The sequence below is a fragment of the Ylistrum balloti genome, unplaced genomic scaffold (genome assembly GCF_031769215.1).
Source record: "Ylistrum balloti isolate Yb309-2 unplaced genomic scaffold, AGI_CSIRO_Ybal_v1 Utg371104, whole genome shotgun sequence".
In the NCBI taxonomy this organism is placed as follows: domain Eukaryota; kingdom Metazoa; phylum Mollusca; class Bivalvia; order Pectinida; family Pectinidae; genus Ylistrum; species Ylistrum balloti.
The window spans coordinates 96,511-118,033 of NW_026782608.1; the positions used below are offsets into that span (position 1 = coordinate 96,511).

General features: G+C 38.5%; 1 protein-coding gene across 1 annotated transcript; it reads right to left on the reverse strand.

The window, feature by feature from the left end:
- Window positions 1–4,912: 4,912 nt before the first annotated feature.
- Window positions 4,913–21,170, reverse strand: LOC132560698 (glutathione S-transferase Mu 4-like). Its single transcript, XM_060225368.1, has 7 exons — window positions 21,101–21,170; window positions 14,876–14,951; window positions 13,416–13,480; window positions 9,826–9,907; window positions 7,643–7,743; window positions 7,062–7,163; window positions 4,913–6,183 (listed from the first exon to the last, which is right to left on the reverse strand). Exons 1-7 carry the CDS (start codon window positions 21,134–21,136, stop codon window positions 5,989–5,991), a joined length of 657 nt encoding a protein of 218 aa, XP_060081351.1. The 5' UTR covers window positions 21,137–21,170; the 3' UTR covers window positions 4,913–5,988.
- Window positions 21,171–21,523: the final 353 nt, after the last annotated feature.

The following is a 21,523-nucleotide window of genomic DNA, read 5'->3' on the forward strand; positions in this document are numbered from 1 at the left end:
TCTCAACAACCAAAAGGCTCAGAATGCTGATATTGGGTCTGTAGCATGCTGGGATGAAGGGCTACCAAGTTTGTTCAAATGAATGACCTTGACCCTTTTTCAAGGTCACAGGGGTCAAATATGTTGAAATATACAAACAACTCTTCTCAATAAGCAAAAGTCCATGAATGCTGATATTGGGCCTGTAGGATGCTTGGAGGAAAGGGCTACCAAGTTTGTTCAAACGAATGACCTTGACCCACTTTCAAGGTCAAAGAGGTCAAATATGTTAAAATATACAAACGACTTCTCAATAAGCAAAGGTCCATGAGTGCTGATATTGGGCCTGTAGGATGCTTGGAGGAAAGGCTACCAAGTTTGTTCAAATGAATGACCTTGACCCACTTTCAAGGTCACAGGGGTCAAATATGTTAAGATATACAAATGACTTCTCCTCAATAAGCAAACGTCAAAGAGTACTGATATTGGGCCTGTAGGATGCTTGGAGGAAGGGCTACCAAGTTTGTTCAAATGAATGACCTCAACCCACTTTCTAGGTCAGAAGTCAAATATGTTCAAATTTTTAAACAACTTCTTCTCAACAACCAAAAGGCTCAGAGTGCTGATAATGGACCTGTAGGATGCTGGGATGACATGCTACCAAGTTTGTTCAAATGAATGACCTCGACCCACTTTCTAGGTCACAGGGGTCAAATATGTTAAAATATACAAACAACTTCTCTTCAATAAGCAAAAGTCCAAGAGTGCTGATAATCGACCTGTAGGATGCTGGGATGACATGCTACCAAATATGTTCAAGTGAATGACCTTGACCCACTTTCAAGATCACAGGGTTCAAATATGTTTAAAAACGACTTCTTCTCAGTAACCAAAAGGCTCAGAGTGCTGATATTGGGCCTGTAGGATGCTGCAAGGAAGGGCTACCAAGTTTATTCAAATGAATAAAGCCCACTGTTTTAACAGCAGACTCGCTGTTGTTGGAGTTTGGCTAGCTTTTTGTCAGATGACCGTTAAGGCCCATGGGCCTCTTGTTAAACTATTCCCTCTATTTCCCCTTTTATGCCCAGTGGGCTGAGAACCACCGTTCATACAAAATTTATCCCTTTTAGCCAGGAATGCTGCAGATAAAATAGGACAAAATCCAAAGATTCCTACTGAGGTAGGATGTCAAAGAATTTGCTATATTTCTTAAATTGGGCCATGCCCCTTCTGATCCAGGAAGCTGAGATGGGGGCGTTTCCAGCGATGCAAATTTCCCATAGAGGTTGACCTAAGATTTGTTCACCCTTTAAGATCACTCACCAATACATTGTTTTGTGTGCCATCAAAGTTAGTTCCCTTGGCTTAACATTTAATCCAAATTAATTGATGACACACTTGCCTGATTAACTAATTGTGTTACTAATTTACTAGACTATGAACACGGATTGTCACGAAACAGATAAGAAATAATTATCTTAATGAAGTAGGAAAGTTTGAACCACAAACTAAATACCAAAATGCTAAAACAGTAAGTATACTACTGATATTGATTTCTTAAGCATTTTGTGAAAAAAACATCAAACTTTTGTGAACAAATGAAATTTTGAATGTCTTCCTTATTCAGTCCATTCAAAATTGTACAGCATATAGATTTATCTCTTACTCTAACCCTTCACCATTTATGCAAAGTGTTGGTTTTTGGCTATGATGTGCATCACCCCAATGATTTGTTGAACGATAGTGGACATTTCATGTACACATGTGCCTTGCCTAATATATAACAACCACTAACACACATACAAGTAGTTCTGACATGTCCTTGAATGACTATATCTGTCAATTATAATTGGGACATTAAATACAATATATCATATGACCGATAGTTACTATACAAACCTACCAACAATATATTGTATACCCCATATACCCTAATATCATCAATTGTTCTTTAGACATTATGTTCTATATTTTCTACTACACCTAATACAGCACTGTTCTGACAATGAGAGGTAGATGTTTAGGTGCGAGTTGTAAAGTTGTCTATAGGAGAGACATTAAAACCATGAAATCTGCTAGAAGTATAAGACTTCCCAGCACAATTGGTTGTATGATGTTTTAAAAGCTGATGGCAATAACTTAGCTGATGATCAAGAGGTTGGTAACTGATAAGAAAAGTTGGTGTCAATAATGATACATTGCAAAACATCCAACTATTATCCATAGAGCATCTATTTGTGGCCAGTTTTCAAACACAAAATGCACACTATATATGAAGAGTTTCAATTATAACTCGACTATATTGCCCAAGTGCGCAAAATACCAACACATCTTTCATCGCAAATTTTGGCGTCCTAGGCACTCAAATATTTGTTCACGTCATCTGTTAGGGAAAGGATGGAAGAGAAATGATGACTTTCAAGCTACTTTCCAGATCAAAGACAATCATCATTGATCTGTTGGAGATAACACAAATAAGTAGGAGTCTTCTTTTACACTGCATTTCTCCTCTTTGATTGATGCAGATTGCAAAGCCTGGACTGGTTGGACAAGAACAGTTTCTAAAAATTTTTTCTTATTGCTCATCCTCTACTGGCACTGGTGTTTACACTCCAAACCATGAGGATGCAGTACTGTTGCTCTGGTTAAAAATGAGGACGGACATATCATGGAAATGGTGTTCAACCCTTTTTATCATGACAATATGCAGTATATCAAAAACAGTTCATTCGATAGTAAAGCATTAGAAATAACCACTGTTCCTTTGTTCCATGGACATGAACATCTTACAAGAGAAATATTCTGAGCACAACACGGTTTTTCTCAAAAGCATTTCTTGGCAAGGGTCGACTGTCACACTTGACGATACATATATCTTTATTCCTAAAAGATAACAAGCTCCAGAGAATCTTTTAACTGTGGACAGAAGAAGTGGAACTATTTGAGGCTCATGAGCATAGCCCGGTCTGATGGTTACCTACTTCACACATTTAAACCGTTTTCTGGAAGCAATAATGATGCAAAGATTACAAAAGCCAACGTGGATAGTCTGTTCTGGATGAAGAAAGATTGACGTCATTGTTGATCAAAGGTTTAAGGACGTTTTGCCAGAAATGAAATCATGTGGTTTGACAACAAATATCTAAATCCTGGACAGACTTAAACGTGACCTACAAGCTACTAAATCCAGATAGGTAATGGAGTCATATCACGGATGATTCGAGCAATGACTGTTTTTCAAAACTAAACTTGCCTCCAACTATTTCATTGAACCCATATATGTTGGAAAACAAAAGCGAGATACAAAGGATACGATGCTGGCTTCCAAGATAAAAGTACACATTAGTGTTTACAACATCTAATCTCGGCGTGTGAAAAATGAGTCACATCTTACCAGAAGGGTCAAATGACTATTTATCAAACTAAAGCTACTACGGATAATTGTGACTTTCCAAAGTAAGACATGGAGTACCTTTGGTTGCAATCCTATGGCACATACCTAATATCATTGGCAGCTTACTACATAAGTGCTGACTATGAGATCTGGATCTATAGGCACTTGTGAGACATTGTACGATGTCCGAGGCATAAGAGCAGTGTAAAGCACAATGTTTGGATCCAGCATGACAGCTCCGACGCTATTAATCCCATAAAGGAATATTATTACCAGTGTCCTACTGGACAGAGAACCATGGGGGTATGTGCCAACATAGCCAGTATCCTGTACTATTTAGGATAATATAAGCATTTTGAAACAAGTGTGTCATTGCATTCAAAAATCAAATCTGAAATATTGGACAATTAGAACTTTATTACTTTACGATGTAGACCAAAACTGACATGACCAATCAGATTCTAGGACAAAGAAGAGTTACTGGATTCTAGATTAGGTGGTTTAATGTGGATACCAACTTAAATCTATCATTTAGCATTCTTGTTAGGATATTGATTCAGCAGTTCTATAAACCTTTAAATTGTGCAGTTATCGGGGAACATAACGGCCATTTTGAAAGTTGAAATTCTACTTTGGTAGGTTATTAGTGTAGGTGGCAGCCCCTTTGAACAATCAAAACCAAGTGAAAACATTTTGTTTCAGTTCACTTTACAACAATTAAGATGTCCCCCTTTGCTCGTTTTTCCTAAAAAGCATACATAGGCATATTGTCAATCAATTTTGTTTACTTTGCACAAAACTCCTAATTACTATTTTTGGGCAATTTATTTAATACTGTTTGAAGATTTCTTAAAGCACATAATTACACGTGGACTCTTACTGGAAGTTTTAATTATGACCTTCAGAAAATTTGATTTCTTGCTTTTCATACATGATATCCAACATGTTTACATTAAGTTTTCCTGGAAAAAAAATGAAAAAAATGATATTGTAGTATTTTCCCCAGAAACCATACATTTTTGGCACAAAAGGACCCCATATTTACCCCCAGGAAGTCAGACCCACCATTTATATTTACAAAACCTCAAACCAGGTGAGCTGAAAATGAGATGTGATGTGAACATTAGAGGTACTGCTTTGTTAAAATAATGGTGTAAATTCTATATATTTAATACTTTATGGTGATTGAATAAAACAGGTTCTATCACTTTAATCATTTTCGTTGGCTCCAATGGTTTCTCTCTGAAAGCCTAAGATAAAGATAAAAGGTCAAATCAGTTTTCTTTTCAGAAACAGATTAATCCATCTCATATTCAAATATATCTTAAAATTACAACAAATATTGTAGACCACAAGTTTTATTGACAGTGAGTGGGACTCAAATTTTGAGAACCTACTACATATTTACTTCATAGTATTTGGACTCATCAAAATTTTGAAATTGGTGTATTATCATGCAGAACTGAGCATGGCTCACCTGTGATAATCTTTTGAAAATTACTGACGTAGCCACACCTAATGATAACAACTAGTTAAGGATGTTGCTTTACACACAACTTTTATTAAACTTTGATAATAAAGACTTTAACAGAAGCATTTCTTTCAAATAGCAAAGAATCATGATATAAAGTGCCACAGCTTATGTACTTATGAACTGATTTGAATTGAGGAACCATCAAAAACCTATACAATACTAAGCCCGTGTGTATTTTCTATAAAACATTCAAAGGTACTGCAAATGAATCTAATGGGTATAAACAACACTGTTTGGTTAATAAAATAGATTTTGAACCAAAGTAAAATTGCATGACTACTAGAAATATAACATTTTTAGAATAAAGATAATTTTAAAAATTGTTATCCTTAAAACTCCTTCTATCTTTTTCGTTTAACCTGTCACACAGACTTGACAAGTCTTGTTCTGTATAATCATGATTGTTTATAATGTTCCAATTCAAAAGACATTCACAACTGCAACATAAAATGCAGCTTGTGTATACCTTGTTACAGTGGTTCCAAGTAAATGTATATGTAAGCAATTTCTAATCATAGTCCAAATATAAAAATTATTTTGAAAAATACACGTAAATTTCTGTAGCATACCAACAAATCTGACCCTTTTGGTCCTAACAACATCATAAAGAATCAACATTGCATATTAGTTAAAGTTAATCTACAATAATACAAAGCAAGTGAAATTTCCCTGTTACCTGAAATACTGTCAGCATTTCTGCGTATACACTCTAGGTAAGCACCATGCCAGTGTTAAAGCTTGCCAATAACAAAATAAGTGCTGAAGGAATGGTTAATGGTACAAATATGATAGTGATTTCGTTATGATCACTAACTGTCTGTTTCATAGTCATTCAATCTGCTTACACATATAACATGCACATCATTCTTTATACCATACACTTCGATGTTAACAACATGCACATCATTCTTTATACCATACACTTCGATGTTAACAACCTACATAAACTATTTAGAAGAAATTAATATCATTGATATTACCCTGAAAAAGAAATTTTAACCAATTTTGAAAAAAAAAAAATTCTAATACTGCATGAATTTTCCACTGACTTCAATACTGATTAGCTTATAAGTCCATATGTCTATTTGAACTTTGCCACTTTGTTGTTAACAGGACGAGCGATGAACTGAGGACATTGCATATAGTCCTTGATCTGTTGCAGATCTTCAAACCGCTTTAGGAAAGCTGTTAGATTTGGGAAGTCCTCTAGGCAATCAGGTTTCATGAGACGATGCTGGTCCAGTAGCTCGTACATAGGAAAATCACAAGCTGTTACCTGATGTTAAAATCAAATTCTATGATTACAAATTGCTATTGAAAATAATTATTCTCCTTTTACATATACTTCAATGCCAGTAATATAAATCTGAATCATGTACAACATTGTATTGTCTCTATTATTCAGTATATATACAAAAGACATAATCATTCATTTTTATCATGTTTTCAGTGCATAAAATACACATATTTTGGATCAAGAACCCAAATTTATAAAAATTCAGCTTGCATTGTAGTATATAGAGCATTGCAAAAAGGTAAATACATATCAAAATAACCCATCAAAAAATCCCAACATATAAATAATGTGGTTTTTATATCGTTGGAGTTCAACAGGATAATTGAGGCCCTGTATCAGAGATTTGGGTGACCTATAATAATCACTTTGTCCATCCATCCAACAGTCAATATGTCCAGTTCCTGGTTGATAACTCAAGAATTTATTTACCTCTCTATATGACTTTTTTATTCAGTTCACAAAAAAACATACTGCGGTCAAAAAACAAGGTCACAGAACAAGGTCATTCCATTCAAGGGACAAGGTCAAAATTTGTATTTTCATTGATATTATGAAGCAAAGTTGGTCTAAAATTAAGATGTCAACTAACCAAAGGTCAAGGTTGATGGGTCAAATAGATCAAGGTTACTGGGTCAAAGATCAAGAGCAAATTTTACAACTTTACACCGATGAATATTGTTGCTTCCTTATTTATGAAGTCCACATGACATGTCTAACATCAACCTTAGTGATATAATTGATGATTACAGGGGATGTATAACCACAAAAGAGAGGACGAGGCCATTGATGACCTCTGTGTTCAAGCTTATTTGGGTTTTTATTTTTATTGCATGCATATTAAAATATACTTTACTTACATTATCACCATGAGCAAACCAATCGTTTGCTCCCAAGAATTTCTCAAACGAAGGAAGGATGACTTTCAACAGTCTTTCAAAGTAGGCCCCCTTCAGCTGATCCTGGAACAACAGTATATCATTAGGTAAAAGTTGCAGCTATCCTAGATATCAACAAATACTTCTCCCTTGCTCTAGGACGTCCTCAATAATTAGGAATTAATGTTACTGTTATAGAATATCACACCATTATCTTGCGCTCATATTACTACATGCATATATTCTTATATTTAAATTTAGCATTTATACATATAAACTGCACAAAACTATCACAAGTTATGATTGTGTGTTTTGAACATTTTAACAAGAAAATTATCCTTGAATAAAAGAAACCAAGCATGTCAAGATAAAACATTGTAGAATGAACCCGCTCAAGTTACCATCTTATCAGTGTTGTTATAAAAGACATAAACATTCTAGAAGATACAGAGCCCATGTGGTTGGACACCCACAAGACCACACTCATTTGTCATTTGATAGCAGTCTTGTGGGTTTCTGATATCAGATGATGAGTTCCAAGATATCTGTGTGATTTAACATACATAGTCTTGATTATAACACAGTCGAACAGTGCCATTTCTGAAGTCCATGGCATTTTCTAGCATCATGTCACACAGGACTTTCTCTTCCTTAGTCTTGCCCACTGAAACAAATCATGATTAGCTATAGTTTTATCACTGAAATATATCTATTTACATCATCATAGCAATAACTTCCTGTAACTTACAACAATTATGTTAAATTTTAATATTCTGTAGATACGTTATACAAACTTAGGAAATCAACAGACAAACAGTACACAGTATTGGAAAGTCTTAAATCATATGATGACTTAATCAACAAACAAAGTTCATGTACAAATGTATGACATAAGGACTGGTGTGATGTTACTCTAGATTGGTAACAAATGTCATGTATGACATAAGGACAGGTGTGATGTTACTATAGGTAGGTAACAAAGGTCATGTATGACATAAGGACAGGTGTGATGTTACTATAGGTAGGTAACAAAGGTCATGTATGACATAAGGACAGGTGTGATGTTACTATAGGTTGGTAACAAAGGTCATGTATGACATAAGGACAGGTGTGATGTTACTCTAGATTGGTAACAAATGTCATGTATGACATAAGGACAGGTGTGATGTTACTCTAGGTAGGTAACAAAGGTCATGTATGACATAAGGACAGGTGTGATGTTACTATAGGTTGGTAACAAAGGTCATGTATGACATAAGGACAGGTGTGATGTTACTCTAGGTAGGTAACAAATGTCATGTATGACATAAGGACAGGTGTGATGTTACTCTAGGTAGGTAACGAATGTCATGTATAACATAAGGACAGGTGTGATGTTACTATAGGTAGGTAACAAATGTCATGTATGACATAAGGACAGGTGTGATGTTACTATAGGTAGGTAACGAATGTCATGTATGACATAAGGACAGGTGTGATGTTACTCTAGGTAGGTAACGAATGTCATGTATGACATAAGGACAGGTGTGATGTTACTCTAGGTAGGTAACAAATGTCATGTATGACATAAGGACAGGTGTGATGTTACTCTAGGTAGGTAACGAATGTCATGTATAACATAAGGACAGGTGTGATGATACTATAGGTAGGTAACAAATGTCATGTATGACATAAGGACAGGTGTGATGTTACTATAGGTAGGTAACGAATGTCATGTATGACATAAGGACAGGTGTGATGTAAATGTCATGTATGACATAAGGAATGGTGTGATGTTACTCTAGGTAGGTAACAAATGTCATGTATGACATAAAGACAGGTGTGATGTTACTATAGGTAGGTAACAAATGTCATGTATGACATAAGGACTGGTGTGATGTTACTCTAGGTTGGTAACAAAGGTCATGTATGACATAAGGACAGGTGTGATGTTACTATAGGTTGGTAACAAATGTCATGTATGACATAAGGACTGGTGTGATGTTACTCTAGGTTGGTAACAAAGGTCATGTATGACATAAGGACATGTGTGATTTTACTATAGGTAGGTAACGAATGTCATGTATGACATAAGGACAGGTGTGATGTTACTCTAGGTAGGTAACAAATGTCATGTATGACATAAGGAATGGTGTGATGTTACTCTAGGTAGGTAACAAATGTCATATATGACATAAGGACAGGTGTGATGTTACTCTAGATTGGTAACAAAGGTCATGTATGACATAAGGACAGGTGTGATGTTACCCTAGGTAGGTAATGAATGTCATGTATGACATAAGGACTGGTGTGATGTTACTCTAGGTAGGTAACAAATGTCATGTATGACATAAGGACAGGTGTGATGTTACTCTAGGTAGGTAACGAATGTCATGTATGACATAAGGACAGGTGTGATGTTACTCTAGGTAGGTAACAAATGTCATGTATGACATAAGGACTGGTGTGGTGTTACTCTAGGTTGGTAACAAAGGTCATGTATGACATAAGGACTGGTGTGATGTTACTATAGGTTGGTAACAAAAGTCATGTATGATATAAGGACTGGTGTGCAGGTACTCTAGGTAGGTAATGAATGTCATGTATGACAGAAGGACTGGTGTGCTGGTACTCTACATTAGGACAGTAAACAAAGGTCATGTATGACATTAAGACAGTAAACAAAGGTCATGTATGACATTAGGACAGTAAACAAAGGCCAGGTATGACACAAGGACAGGTGGATCTTGTTAGGTCAGTTACTTACAAAGGTCATATTTTCCAGCTATGTACCTGATGATTGTGTTACTCTGTGTCATTTTCACATCATCATCCATATAATAAGGCAGCTGAAAGTAAAAAAAAAATTCATTACCTCTTCTGGGATCATATAACATGATACATGTCCCCTCACACAACACACTGTCTAGTCATGATACATGTCCCCTACCACAACACACTGTCTAGTCATGATACATGTCCCCTACCACAACACACTGTCTAGTCACGATACATGTCCCCTACCACAACACACTGTCTAGTCATGATACATGTCCCCTACCACAACACACTGTCTAGTCATGATACATGTCCCCTACCACAACACACTGTCTAGTCACGATACATGTCCCCTACCACAACACACTGTCTAGTCATGATACATGTCCCCTACCACAACACACTGTCTAGTCATGATACATGTCCCCTACCACAACACACTGTCTAGTCATGATACATGTCCCCTACCACAACACTGTGTCTAGTCATGATACATGTCCCCTATCCCCTACCACAACACACTGTCTAGTCATGATACATGTCCCCTACCACAACACACTGTCTAGTCATGATACATGTCCCCTACCACAACACACTGTCTAGTCACGATACATGTCCCCTACCACAACACACAGTCTAGTCAGGATACATGTCCCCTACCACAACACACTGTCTAGTCATGATACATGTCCCCTACCACAACACACTGTCTAGTCATGATACATGTCCCCTACCACAACACACTGTCTAGTCATGATACATGTCCCCTACCACAACACACTGTCTAGTCATGATACATGTCCCCTACCACAACACACTGTCTAGTCACGATACATGTCCCCTACCACAACACACTGTCTAGTCATGATACATGTCCCCTACCACAACACACTGTCTAGTCATGATACATGTCCCCTACCACAACACACTGTCTAGTCATGATACATGTCCCCTACCACAACACACTGTCTAGTCATGATACATGTCCCCTACCACAACACACTGTCTAGTCATGATACATGTCCCCTACCACAACACACTGTCTAGTCATGATACATGTCCCCTACCACAACACACTGTCTAGTCATGATACATGTCCCCTACCACAACACACTGTCTAGTCATGATACATGTCCCCTACCACAACACACTGTCTAGTCATGATACATGTCCCCTACCACAACACACTGTCTAGTCATGATACATGTCCCCTACCACAACACACTGTCTAGTCATGATACATGTCCCCTACCACAACACACTGTCTAGTCATGATACATGTCCCCTACCACAACACACTGTCTAGTCATGATACATGTCCCCTACCACAACACACTGTCTAGTCATGATACATGTCCCCTACCACAACACACTGTCTAGTCATGATACATGTCCCCTACCACAACACACTGTCTAGTCATGATACATGTCCCCTACCACAACACACTGTCTAGTCATGATACATGTCCCCTACCACAACACACTGTCTAGTCATGATACATGTCCCCTACCACAACACACTGTCTAGTCATGATACATGTCCCCTACCACAACACACTGTCTAGTCATGATACATGTCCCCTACCACAACACACTGTCTAGTCATGATACATGTCCCCTACCACAACACACTGTCTAGTCATGATACATGTCCCCTACCACAACACACTGTCTAGTCATGATACATGTCCCCTACCACAACACAACACGATACATGTCCCCTACCACAACACACTGTCTAGTCATGATACATGTCCCCTACCACAACACACTGTCTAGTCACGATACATGTCCCCTACCACAACACACTGTCTAGTCATGATACATGTCCCCTACCACAACACACTGTCTAGTCATGATACATGTCCCCTACCACAACACACTGTCTAGTCATGATACATGTCCCCTACCACAACACACTGTCTAGTCACACATGTCCCCTACCACAACACACTGTCTAGTCATGATACATGTCCCCTACCACAACACACTGTCTAGTCATGATACATGTCCCCTACCACAACACACTGTCTAGTCATGATACATGTCCCCTACCACAACACACTGTCTAGTCATGATACATGTCCCCTACCACAACACACTGTCTAGTCACGATACAATACATGTCCCCACCACAACACACTGTCTAGTCATGATACATGTCCCCTACCACAACACACTGTCTAGTCATGATACATGTCCCCTACCACAACACACTGTCTAGTCATGATACATGTCCCCTACCACAACACACTGTCTAGTCATGATACATGTCCCCTACCACAACACACTGTCTAGTCATGATACATGTCCCCTACCACAACACACTGTCTAGTCATGATACATGTCCCCTACCACAACACACTGTCTAGTCATGATACATGTCCCCTACCACAACACACTGTCTAGTCATGATACATGTCCCCTACCACAACACACTGTCTAGTCATGATACATGTCCCCTACCACAACACACTGTCTAGTCATGATACATGTCCCCTACCACAACACACTGTCTAGTCATGATACATGTCCCCTACCACAACACACTGTCTAGTCATGATACATGTCCCCTACCACAACACACTGTCTAGTCATGATACATGTCCCCTACCACAACACACTGTCTAGTCATGATACATGTCCCCTACCACAACACAACACATGTCCCCTACCACAACACACTGTCTAGTCATGATACATGTCCCCTACCACAACACACTGTCTAGTCATGATACATGTCCCCTACCAACACACACACATGTCCCCTACCACAACACAGTCATGATACATGTCCCCTACCACAACACACTGTCTAGTCATGATACATGTCCCCTACCACAACACACTGTCTAGTCATGATACATGTCCCCTACCACAACACACTGTCTAGTCATGATACATGTCCCCTACCACAACACACTGTCTAGTCATGATACATGTCCCCTACCACAACACACTGTCTAGTCACGATACATGTCCCCTACCACAACACACTGTCTAGTCATGATACATGTCCCCTACCACAACACATTGTCTAGTCATGATACATGTCCCCTACCACAACACACTGTCTAGTCATGATACACGTCCCCTACCACAACACACTGTCTAGTCACGATACATGTCCCCTACCACAACACACTGTCTAGTCATGATACATGTCCCCTACCACAACACACTGTCTAGTCATGATACATGTCCCCTACCACAACACACTGTCTAGTCACGATACATGTCCCCTACCACAACACACTGTCTAGTCATGATACATGTCCCCTACCACAACACACTGTCTGGTCATGATACAATACCTGTCCCCACCACAACACATTGTCTTGCTATACAGAAAATACTGACAGTATGAATGAATTTAACAATAATGAGAAATCTATTGACCATAGGACTATTGTACAGATTTCTTTCAATGTAACAGAAGATCACTGAAATTTCATTTTTATTCTTTTTTTGTCTTTTTCCCCTCTACCTGTTTATGTTTTAAGAAGTCTGTGCAGAATGGGTTTCCAGGTTTGGAAGGTAGATGTCATTTGACTATTAGTCCATCTCAGTTATACCTACATTTGGAAAATGAAGTCCTATGGACTCTTTGACACTGTACCAGGCATCTCTGCTGAATTCTGGACCTGTCAAGTATACAACAATGGTTTACAATGTTATGTCCAAATCTGTTCTGAATGTTAGAACACCTACTTTTCAACAAGGTTTGTTTCAATTTACCGAGAGCTGAATTAATATTATCTCGTTTCACAATGTTAAAACAGATACTGAAAACAGAATGGATGACCTGAGAAAAATTTTAATGATTTCAAACTTACTTAAATTCTCAGATATTGCTGACAATTACATACAAATATTTTCAAAGATTTAGGGATGTATCTGCAGTATATCGAAACACTGATCACAAAAACTTTGTACATACATGTATATCCCCGTCAGTGAAACATGAATGACAAGCTCATTAACAATCATTAATAGTACAAATAATGGGACCTTCGTCACTGAAACATGAATGACAAGCTCATTAACGATCATTAACAGTACAAATAATGAGACAGGTAAAGAAACTATAGTGAGAGGGAAATATGCAATGAAGGCTAATAACACAAAACATGTGTGTATGTCCTTAACTGGTAAGTATCTATTTCACACTCATTTCAGTGTTCTCATTTAAAACTGGTTGTCAGCAAAAGTTGTCTAGCTGTTACTCTGAGCTGGCTAGTTTTTTAGCTTAAGGTATAAAATAATATTTGTTACTATTCAATTGACTGTTTCTTAAAACAAATCACTTGATCGGAATCTTAATGAAAACACTGAATTCATCAAAAATACTAGGTTGTAACAGTAATATTTATATATACATAACAAATTAATTAGAAAGAATCCCGGTGACAGGACATGTCACTAACTATTACAGGACAATGACATATTATCTAGAGAGAATCCCAGTGTCAGGACATGTCACTAACTATTACAGGACAATGACATATTATCTAGAGAGAATCCCAGTGTCAGGACATGTCACTAACTATTACAGGACAATGACATATTATCTAGAGAGAATCCCAGTGTCAGGACATGTCACTAACTATTACAGGACAATGACATATTATCTAGAGAGAATCCCAGTGTCAGGACATGTCACTAACTATTACAGGACAATGACATATTATCTAGAGAGAATCCCAGTGTCAGGACATGTCACTAACTATTACAGGACAATGACATATTATCTAGAGAGAATCTAGTCCCCTCTCAGTAACTACCCGTGTTGTACCCCTCTTGGTAACTACCTGTGTAGTTCCCCTCTCAGTGACTACCTGTGTTGTCCCCCTCTCGTTACTACCTGTGTCGTCCCTCTCTTATCTGTCCACTCAGACGAGTTGTTAGTACATGTAGCAATAATACTGTTTGCATTAACTACTACAGTGCCATACACATGAAGTATGTACATGAAATCCTACATAATGACCTACAACATTCTACACAGTAATCACATGTTACAGATTTACAGTACATACCATCTCCTTGCTCATATAAAATGTCTTCAAAGTCTTCACCAGCATAAGTCAGCAAAAACCTGATAGGCTGGGCAAGCTGAAACATGCGTTAGTAATGGTACTGCATTCATCTACTACAAAAACACACATAAAATAAACGGACTAGTTAATAATCTATCCTAGTTCAGTTAACATATCTTAAATACTCATTAAATTCAAATCAGGATTCTTCTGTAAAATTAGATGCTATTTATAATCATCAAACAATACTTCACTGCTACTTAACAAGCAACAGTGTTGCAAGTTAGTTAGTGAAATAAGTACTTAATTATCAGCTATACTTACTAAAACACACACTTATTAATATTTCAGAACAGTTTCAGAGATGGCAAAACAGCTGTGGTGCTATTTATCTAATTGTGTTACAAATAAGAGGACAACTGAGCTTTTATATAATGGATATTGCAAGGTTAAACTGTTTTTGCCGAGATAACTGACCAGAACATGCACTTGCAAGAAATTATAACACTTATAATCTGAAAGAGGATTTTAAAAGTACAACAGTCCTGAACTGACATCAGATTTACTGGTCCTGACATCAGATTTACTGGTCCTGACATCAGATTTACTAGTCCTGACATCAGATTTACTGGTCCTGACATCAGATTTACTGGTCCTGACATCAGATTTACTGGTCCTGACATCAGATTTACTGGTCCTGACATCAGATTTACTGGTCCTGACATCAGATTTACTGGTCCTGTCCTGACATCAGATTTACTGGTCCTGACATCAGATTTACTGGTCCTGACATCAGATTTACTGGTCCTGACATCAGATTTACTGGTCCTGACATCAGATTTACTGGTCCCATCAGATTTACATCAGATTTACTGGTCCTGACATCAGATTTACTGGTCCTGACATCAGATTTACTGGTCCTGACATCAGATTTACTGGTCCTGACATCAGATTTACTGGTCCTGTCATCAGATTTACTGGTCCTGACATCAGATTTACTGGTCCTGACATCAGATTTACTGGTCCTGACATCAGATTTACTGGTCCTGACATCAGATTTACTGGTCCAGACATCAGATTTACTGGTCCTGAACTGACATCACATTTACTGGTCCTGTCATTAGATTTACTAGTCCTGACCTGACGTCAGATTTACTAGTCCTGACATCAGATCATTTTACTGGTCCTGACCTGACATCAGATTTACTGGTCCTGACATCAGATTTACTGGTCCTGACATCAGATTTACTGGTCCTGACATCAGATTTACTGGTCCTGACATCAGATTTACTGGTCCTGACATCAGATTTACTGGTCCTGACATCAGATTTACTGGTCCTGACCTGACATCAGATTTACTGGTCCTGACATCAGATTTACTGGTCCTGACCTGACATCAGATTTACTGGTCCTGACATCAGATTTACTGGTCCTGACATCAGATTTACTGGTCCTGACATCAGATTTACTAAGATTGACTGGTCCTGACATCACTGGTCCTGATTTACTGGTCCTGACATCAGATTTACTGGTCCTGACATCAGATTTACTGGTCCTGACCTGACATCAGATTTACTGGTCCTGACCTGACATCACATTTACTGGTCCTGACATCAGATTTACTGGTCCTGACCTGACATCAGATTTACTGGTCCTGACATCAGATTTACTGGTCCTGACATCAGATTTACTGGTCCTGACATCAGATTTACTGGTCCTGACATCAGATTTACTAGTCCTGACCTCAGATTTACTGGTCCTGACATCAGATTTACTGGTCCTGACATCAGATTTACTGGTCCTGACATCAGATTTACTGGTCCTGACATCAGATTTACTGGTCCTGACATCAGATTTACTGGTCCTGACATCAGATTTACTGGTCCTGACATCAGATTTACTGGTCCTGACATCAGATTTACTGGTCCTGACATCACATTTACTGGTCCTGACCTGACGTCAGATTTACTGGTCCTGACATCAGATTTACTGGTCCTGACATCAGATTTACTGGTCCTGACATCAGATTTACTGGTCCTGACATCAGATTTACTGGTCCTGACATCAGATTTACTGGTCCTGACATCAGATTTACTGGTCCTGTCATCAGATTTACAAGTCCTGACATCAGATTTACTGGTCCTGACATCAGATTTACTGGTCCTGACATCAGATTTACTGGTCCTGACATCAGATTTACTGGTCCTGACATCAGATTTACTGGTCCTGACATCAGATTTACTAGTCCTGACATCAGATTTACTGGTCCTGACATCAGATTTACTGGTCCTGACATCAGATTTACTGGTCCTGACATCAGATTTACTGGTCCTGACATCAGATTTACTGGTCCTGACATCAGATTTACTGGTCCTGACATCAGATTTACTGGTCCTGTCCTGACATCAGATTTACTGGTCCTGACATCAGATTTACTGGTCCTGACATCAGATTTACTGGTCCTGACATCAGATTTACTGGTCCTGACCTGACATCACATTTACTGGTCCTGTCATCAGATTTACTAGTCCTGACATCAGATTTACTGGTCCTGACCTGACGTCAGATTTACTGGTCCTGACATCAGATTTACTGGTCCTGACATCAGATTTACTGGTCCTGACATCAGATTTACTGGTCCTGACATCAGATTTACTGGTCCTGACATCAGATTTACTGGTCCTGACATCAGATTTACTGGTCCTGACATCAGATTTACTGGTCCTGACATCAGATTTACTGGTCCAGACATCAGATTTACTGGTCCTGACATCAGATTTACTGGTCCTGACATCAGATTTACTGGTCCTGACATCAGATTTACTGGTCCTGACATCAGATTTATTTACTGGTCCTGACATCAGATTTACTGGTCCTGACATCAGATTTATTTAGTCCTTACATCAGATTTACTGGTCCTGACATCAGATTTACTGGTCCTGACATCAGATTTACTGGTCCTGTCATCAGATTTACTGGTCCTGTCATCAGATTTACTGGTCCTGACATAAGATTTACTGGTCCTGACCTCAGATTTACTCTTGACATCAGATTTACTGGTCCACATCAGATTTACTGGTCCTGTCATCACATCAGATTTACTGGTCCTGACATCAGATTTACTGGTCCTGACAGATTTACTGGTCCTGACATCAGATTTACTGGTCCTGACATCAGATTTACTGGTCCTGACCTGACATCAGATTTACTGGTCCTGACATCAGATTTACTGGTCCTGACATCAGATTTACTGGTCCTGACATCAGATTTACTGGTCCTGACCTGACATCAGATTTACTGGTCCTGACATCAGATTTACTGGTCCTGACCTGACATCAGATTTACTGGTCCTGACATCAGATTTACTGGTCCTGACATCAGATTTACTGGTCCTGACATCAGATTTACTGGTCCTGACATCAGATTTACTGGTCCTGACATCAGATTTACTGGTCCTGACCTGACATCAGATTTACTGGTCCTGACATCAGATTTACTGGTCCTGACATCAGATTTACTGGTCCTGACATCAGATTTACTGGTCCTGACATCAGATTTACTGGTCCTGACCTGACATCAGATTTACTGGTCCTGACATCAGATTTACTGGTCCTGACATCAGATTTACTGGTCCTGACATCAGATTTACTGGTCCTGTCATCAGATTTACTGGTCCTGACATCAGATTTACTGGTCCTGACATCAGATTTACTGGTCCTGACATCAGATTTACTGGTCCTGACATCAGATTTACTGGTCCTGACATCAGATTTACTGGTCCTGACATCAGATTTACTGGTCCTGACATCAGATTTACTGGTCCTGTCATCAGATTTACTGGTCCTGACATCAGATTTACTGGTCCTGACCTGACATCAGATTTACTGGTCCTGACATCAGATTTACTGGTCCTGACATCAGATTTACTGGTCCTGACATCAGATTTACTGGTCCTGACATCAGATTTACTGGTCCTGACCTGACATCAGATTTACTGGTCCTGACCTGACATCAGATTTACTGGTCCTGACATCAGATTTACTGGTCCTGACATCAGATTTACTAGTCCTGACATCAGATTTACTGGTCCTGACATCAGATTTACTGGTCCTGACATCAGATTTACCACACTTCTACGGACATATATGAGAGTGATGTTACTGGTGACGTAAGATTTCCCTCTGACCACCCCTGAGAGTGACTCTCACATCAACAAACCATATCCTTTAAAACATTACCATTGATGGTGACAACATTGTCAGTGGGTTATGACTCACAGCTTCTGAAGCATGGAATGTATTTCTCTGTAATACCGTTTGACATGCTATGTAAAAGATTTTGAGATGTTGAAGGTTGTTTTCCTACATCACAGATTAATATTACCATCATCAGAAGTTATATGGCCAGCTTTATTGGAAGCTTGACTTCCACTATCAAATGTTTGAAGTCAAGAATATAGTCATAACAGACCAGCCCTCAGTTATAAACTAGAGTACTGACATGTCAGGAAGGGCTCTGAATCGTGTCAGACCCTAAACCTCAACTTTCAACATTTACATCCAGTTTGAATTTTTAGAAATTTACTGCTTTATACATCTAAACGTTTTCCTTGTGATACACAAATATCAGCCTGTCAACTTCTACTGAAGTTTTCAAAATAAGACGAGTATACATTTATAGGTGTGGACTCTTTTATAAGTTTCTAACTCGTCAAACTGACCAAAGTCGAGTTTCTTGTCCTTATATCACACAACCCAGGTCTATACACCTATTTCTATATTACTGTCTCATTTCATAAGTAGATTTTACAGATTAAAGTGTTCTCAGCGCTGACTGTGCACATAACCCTCTCATCTGTATGTATACAGCTCTTCTTGTTACAAGTTTCTTCAGTGTGAATCTCTCAGCTGTGAAGATAGAACCCCACACATTCTTATTTTCAGTTTCACCAGAAAAATCGCTGCTGATACATTAATGCACAGGAAAATATTACATCACCATGTAGGTAACTATTCTCAACACATTACCAAACCAGACCATTATTACAAATAGTGCCATCGGTCTTTTTCATATACACTGCATGTACATTGTAATCCATCTATTAAGAACACTACTACATATGTCACCTGTCTAATAAGACCATCACTATGTGTTACTTGTCTAATAAGACCATCCCTATGTGTTACTGGTCTAATAAGACCATGTAATGTATTACATGTCTAATAAAACCATCACTATGTGTCACTTGTCTAATAAGACCATTGCAATGTGTCACCTGTCTAATAAGACCAACACTATGTGTCACTTGTTTAATGTGTTACTTGTCTTATAATACCACTGCTCCATATAATTGTTATAAAGACCACTGCTTTGTGTAAACTATCTTGTACCATTGCTAGCTGAAACCAGTTTTATATGACCTCTGATGAAATACCTGTCGGACAACATTACTGATAAGTAAAAAGCTATTATTTTTTACCTGTCTACTCTAAGTAATAATAAGATGACTATTTATAGGACTGTACCTGCCCTATAAGACATCACAATAGATGTTGATACATCCACTGTTTCCTGTTACACGTCTAATCCCATCATTTAATGTCAACTTCTTTATACTGTATTTAATGCCAAGTCATGCAATTAAGCACTCCGTTATCCAATCCATTACGTCTAAAATTATATTTTTGTATATCATTGGAACCCGCTATACAATAAACGTACATCGTCAGTCTGAGACATGGTTGACTTATTCTCGTCTATGCATTGCCAGTATTTTCTGCTCTGTTGAAAAATACCAATAAAATATATCATTTGTTCAACACTTGGCGAGAATTGGCCGACCAGTTTTGAGGTAGATAAGGAATCCATTATGGTGACACTGATACTGTAGATAAAATCGCATGACGAGATGAACGGTGCTGATATTGGATGGACTAATGTTAGCATTAGAGAATAGTTTGCACAGATCTATTCACAAATGTAATTATATGTACTGTGGTCAGTCCATCACTCATTGCCGCACGTGCTAACTGAGTACATGTGCATCTCCTACCGTTATACAAGTCTACTCGCTTTCCACACGTGATCTCATCGTTACGGCATACCTGTGTATTTATCACAATGTCGGTTTCTGATTTGTGAGAATTTTCAGCAGTGTTACAGCACTCGTATATGACGATATATCGTTAGACATGCATGTGAGATTGGTTATAAATGAATACTTACCCCTCGAATCTTCCAGTAGCCTAACCTGGACGGCATGTTGATGGGTGCTGCTCGATCGGTGTACACACACGTACTGTTGTGAGAAGTCTGTGATTATCTTACATGTATCACGACTCGCGGAAGGGTATGCGGTGCGCATACCACACCAGTAGGCGAGCACTGGGACAGGGCTGTACGTACCATGTAGCGTCTAGACATCGGTTTCGGTCCGCTATATACAATTTGGTGCGATGTGACATACCATCAGGTTGATTTTTGGTTACCGTAAAATTTACGCTTCCTCCACCCCCCCCGAAACACACACTTCATAAAGAATATCAGAATCGGATACAGAGTCATTCTAAAATAAGTTGGACACTTGCCAATTATTGCCGGATCTTCTTTGCTGAATTTTGGACCAACATATATATCAAATATAGATTA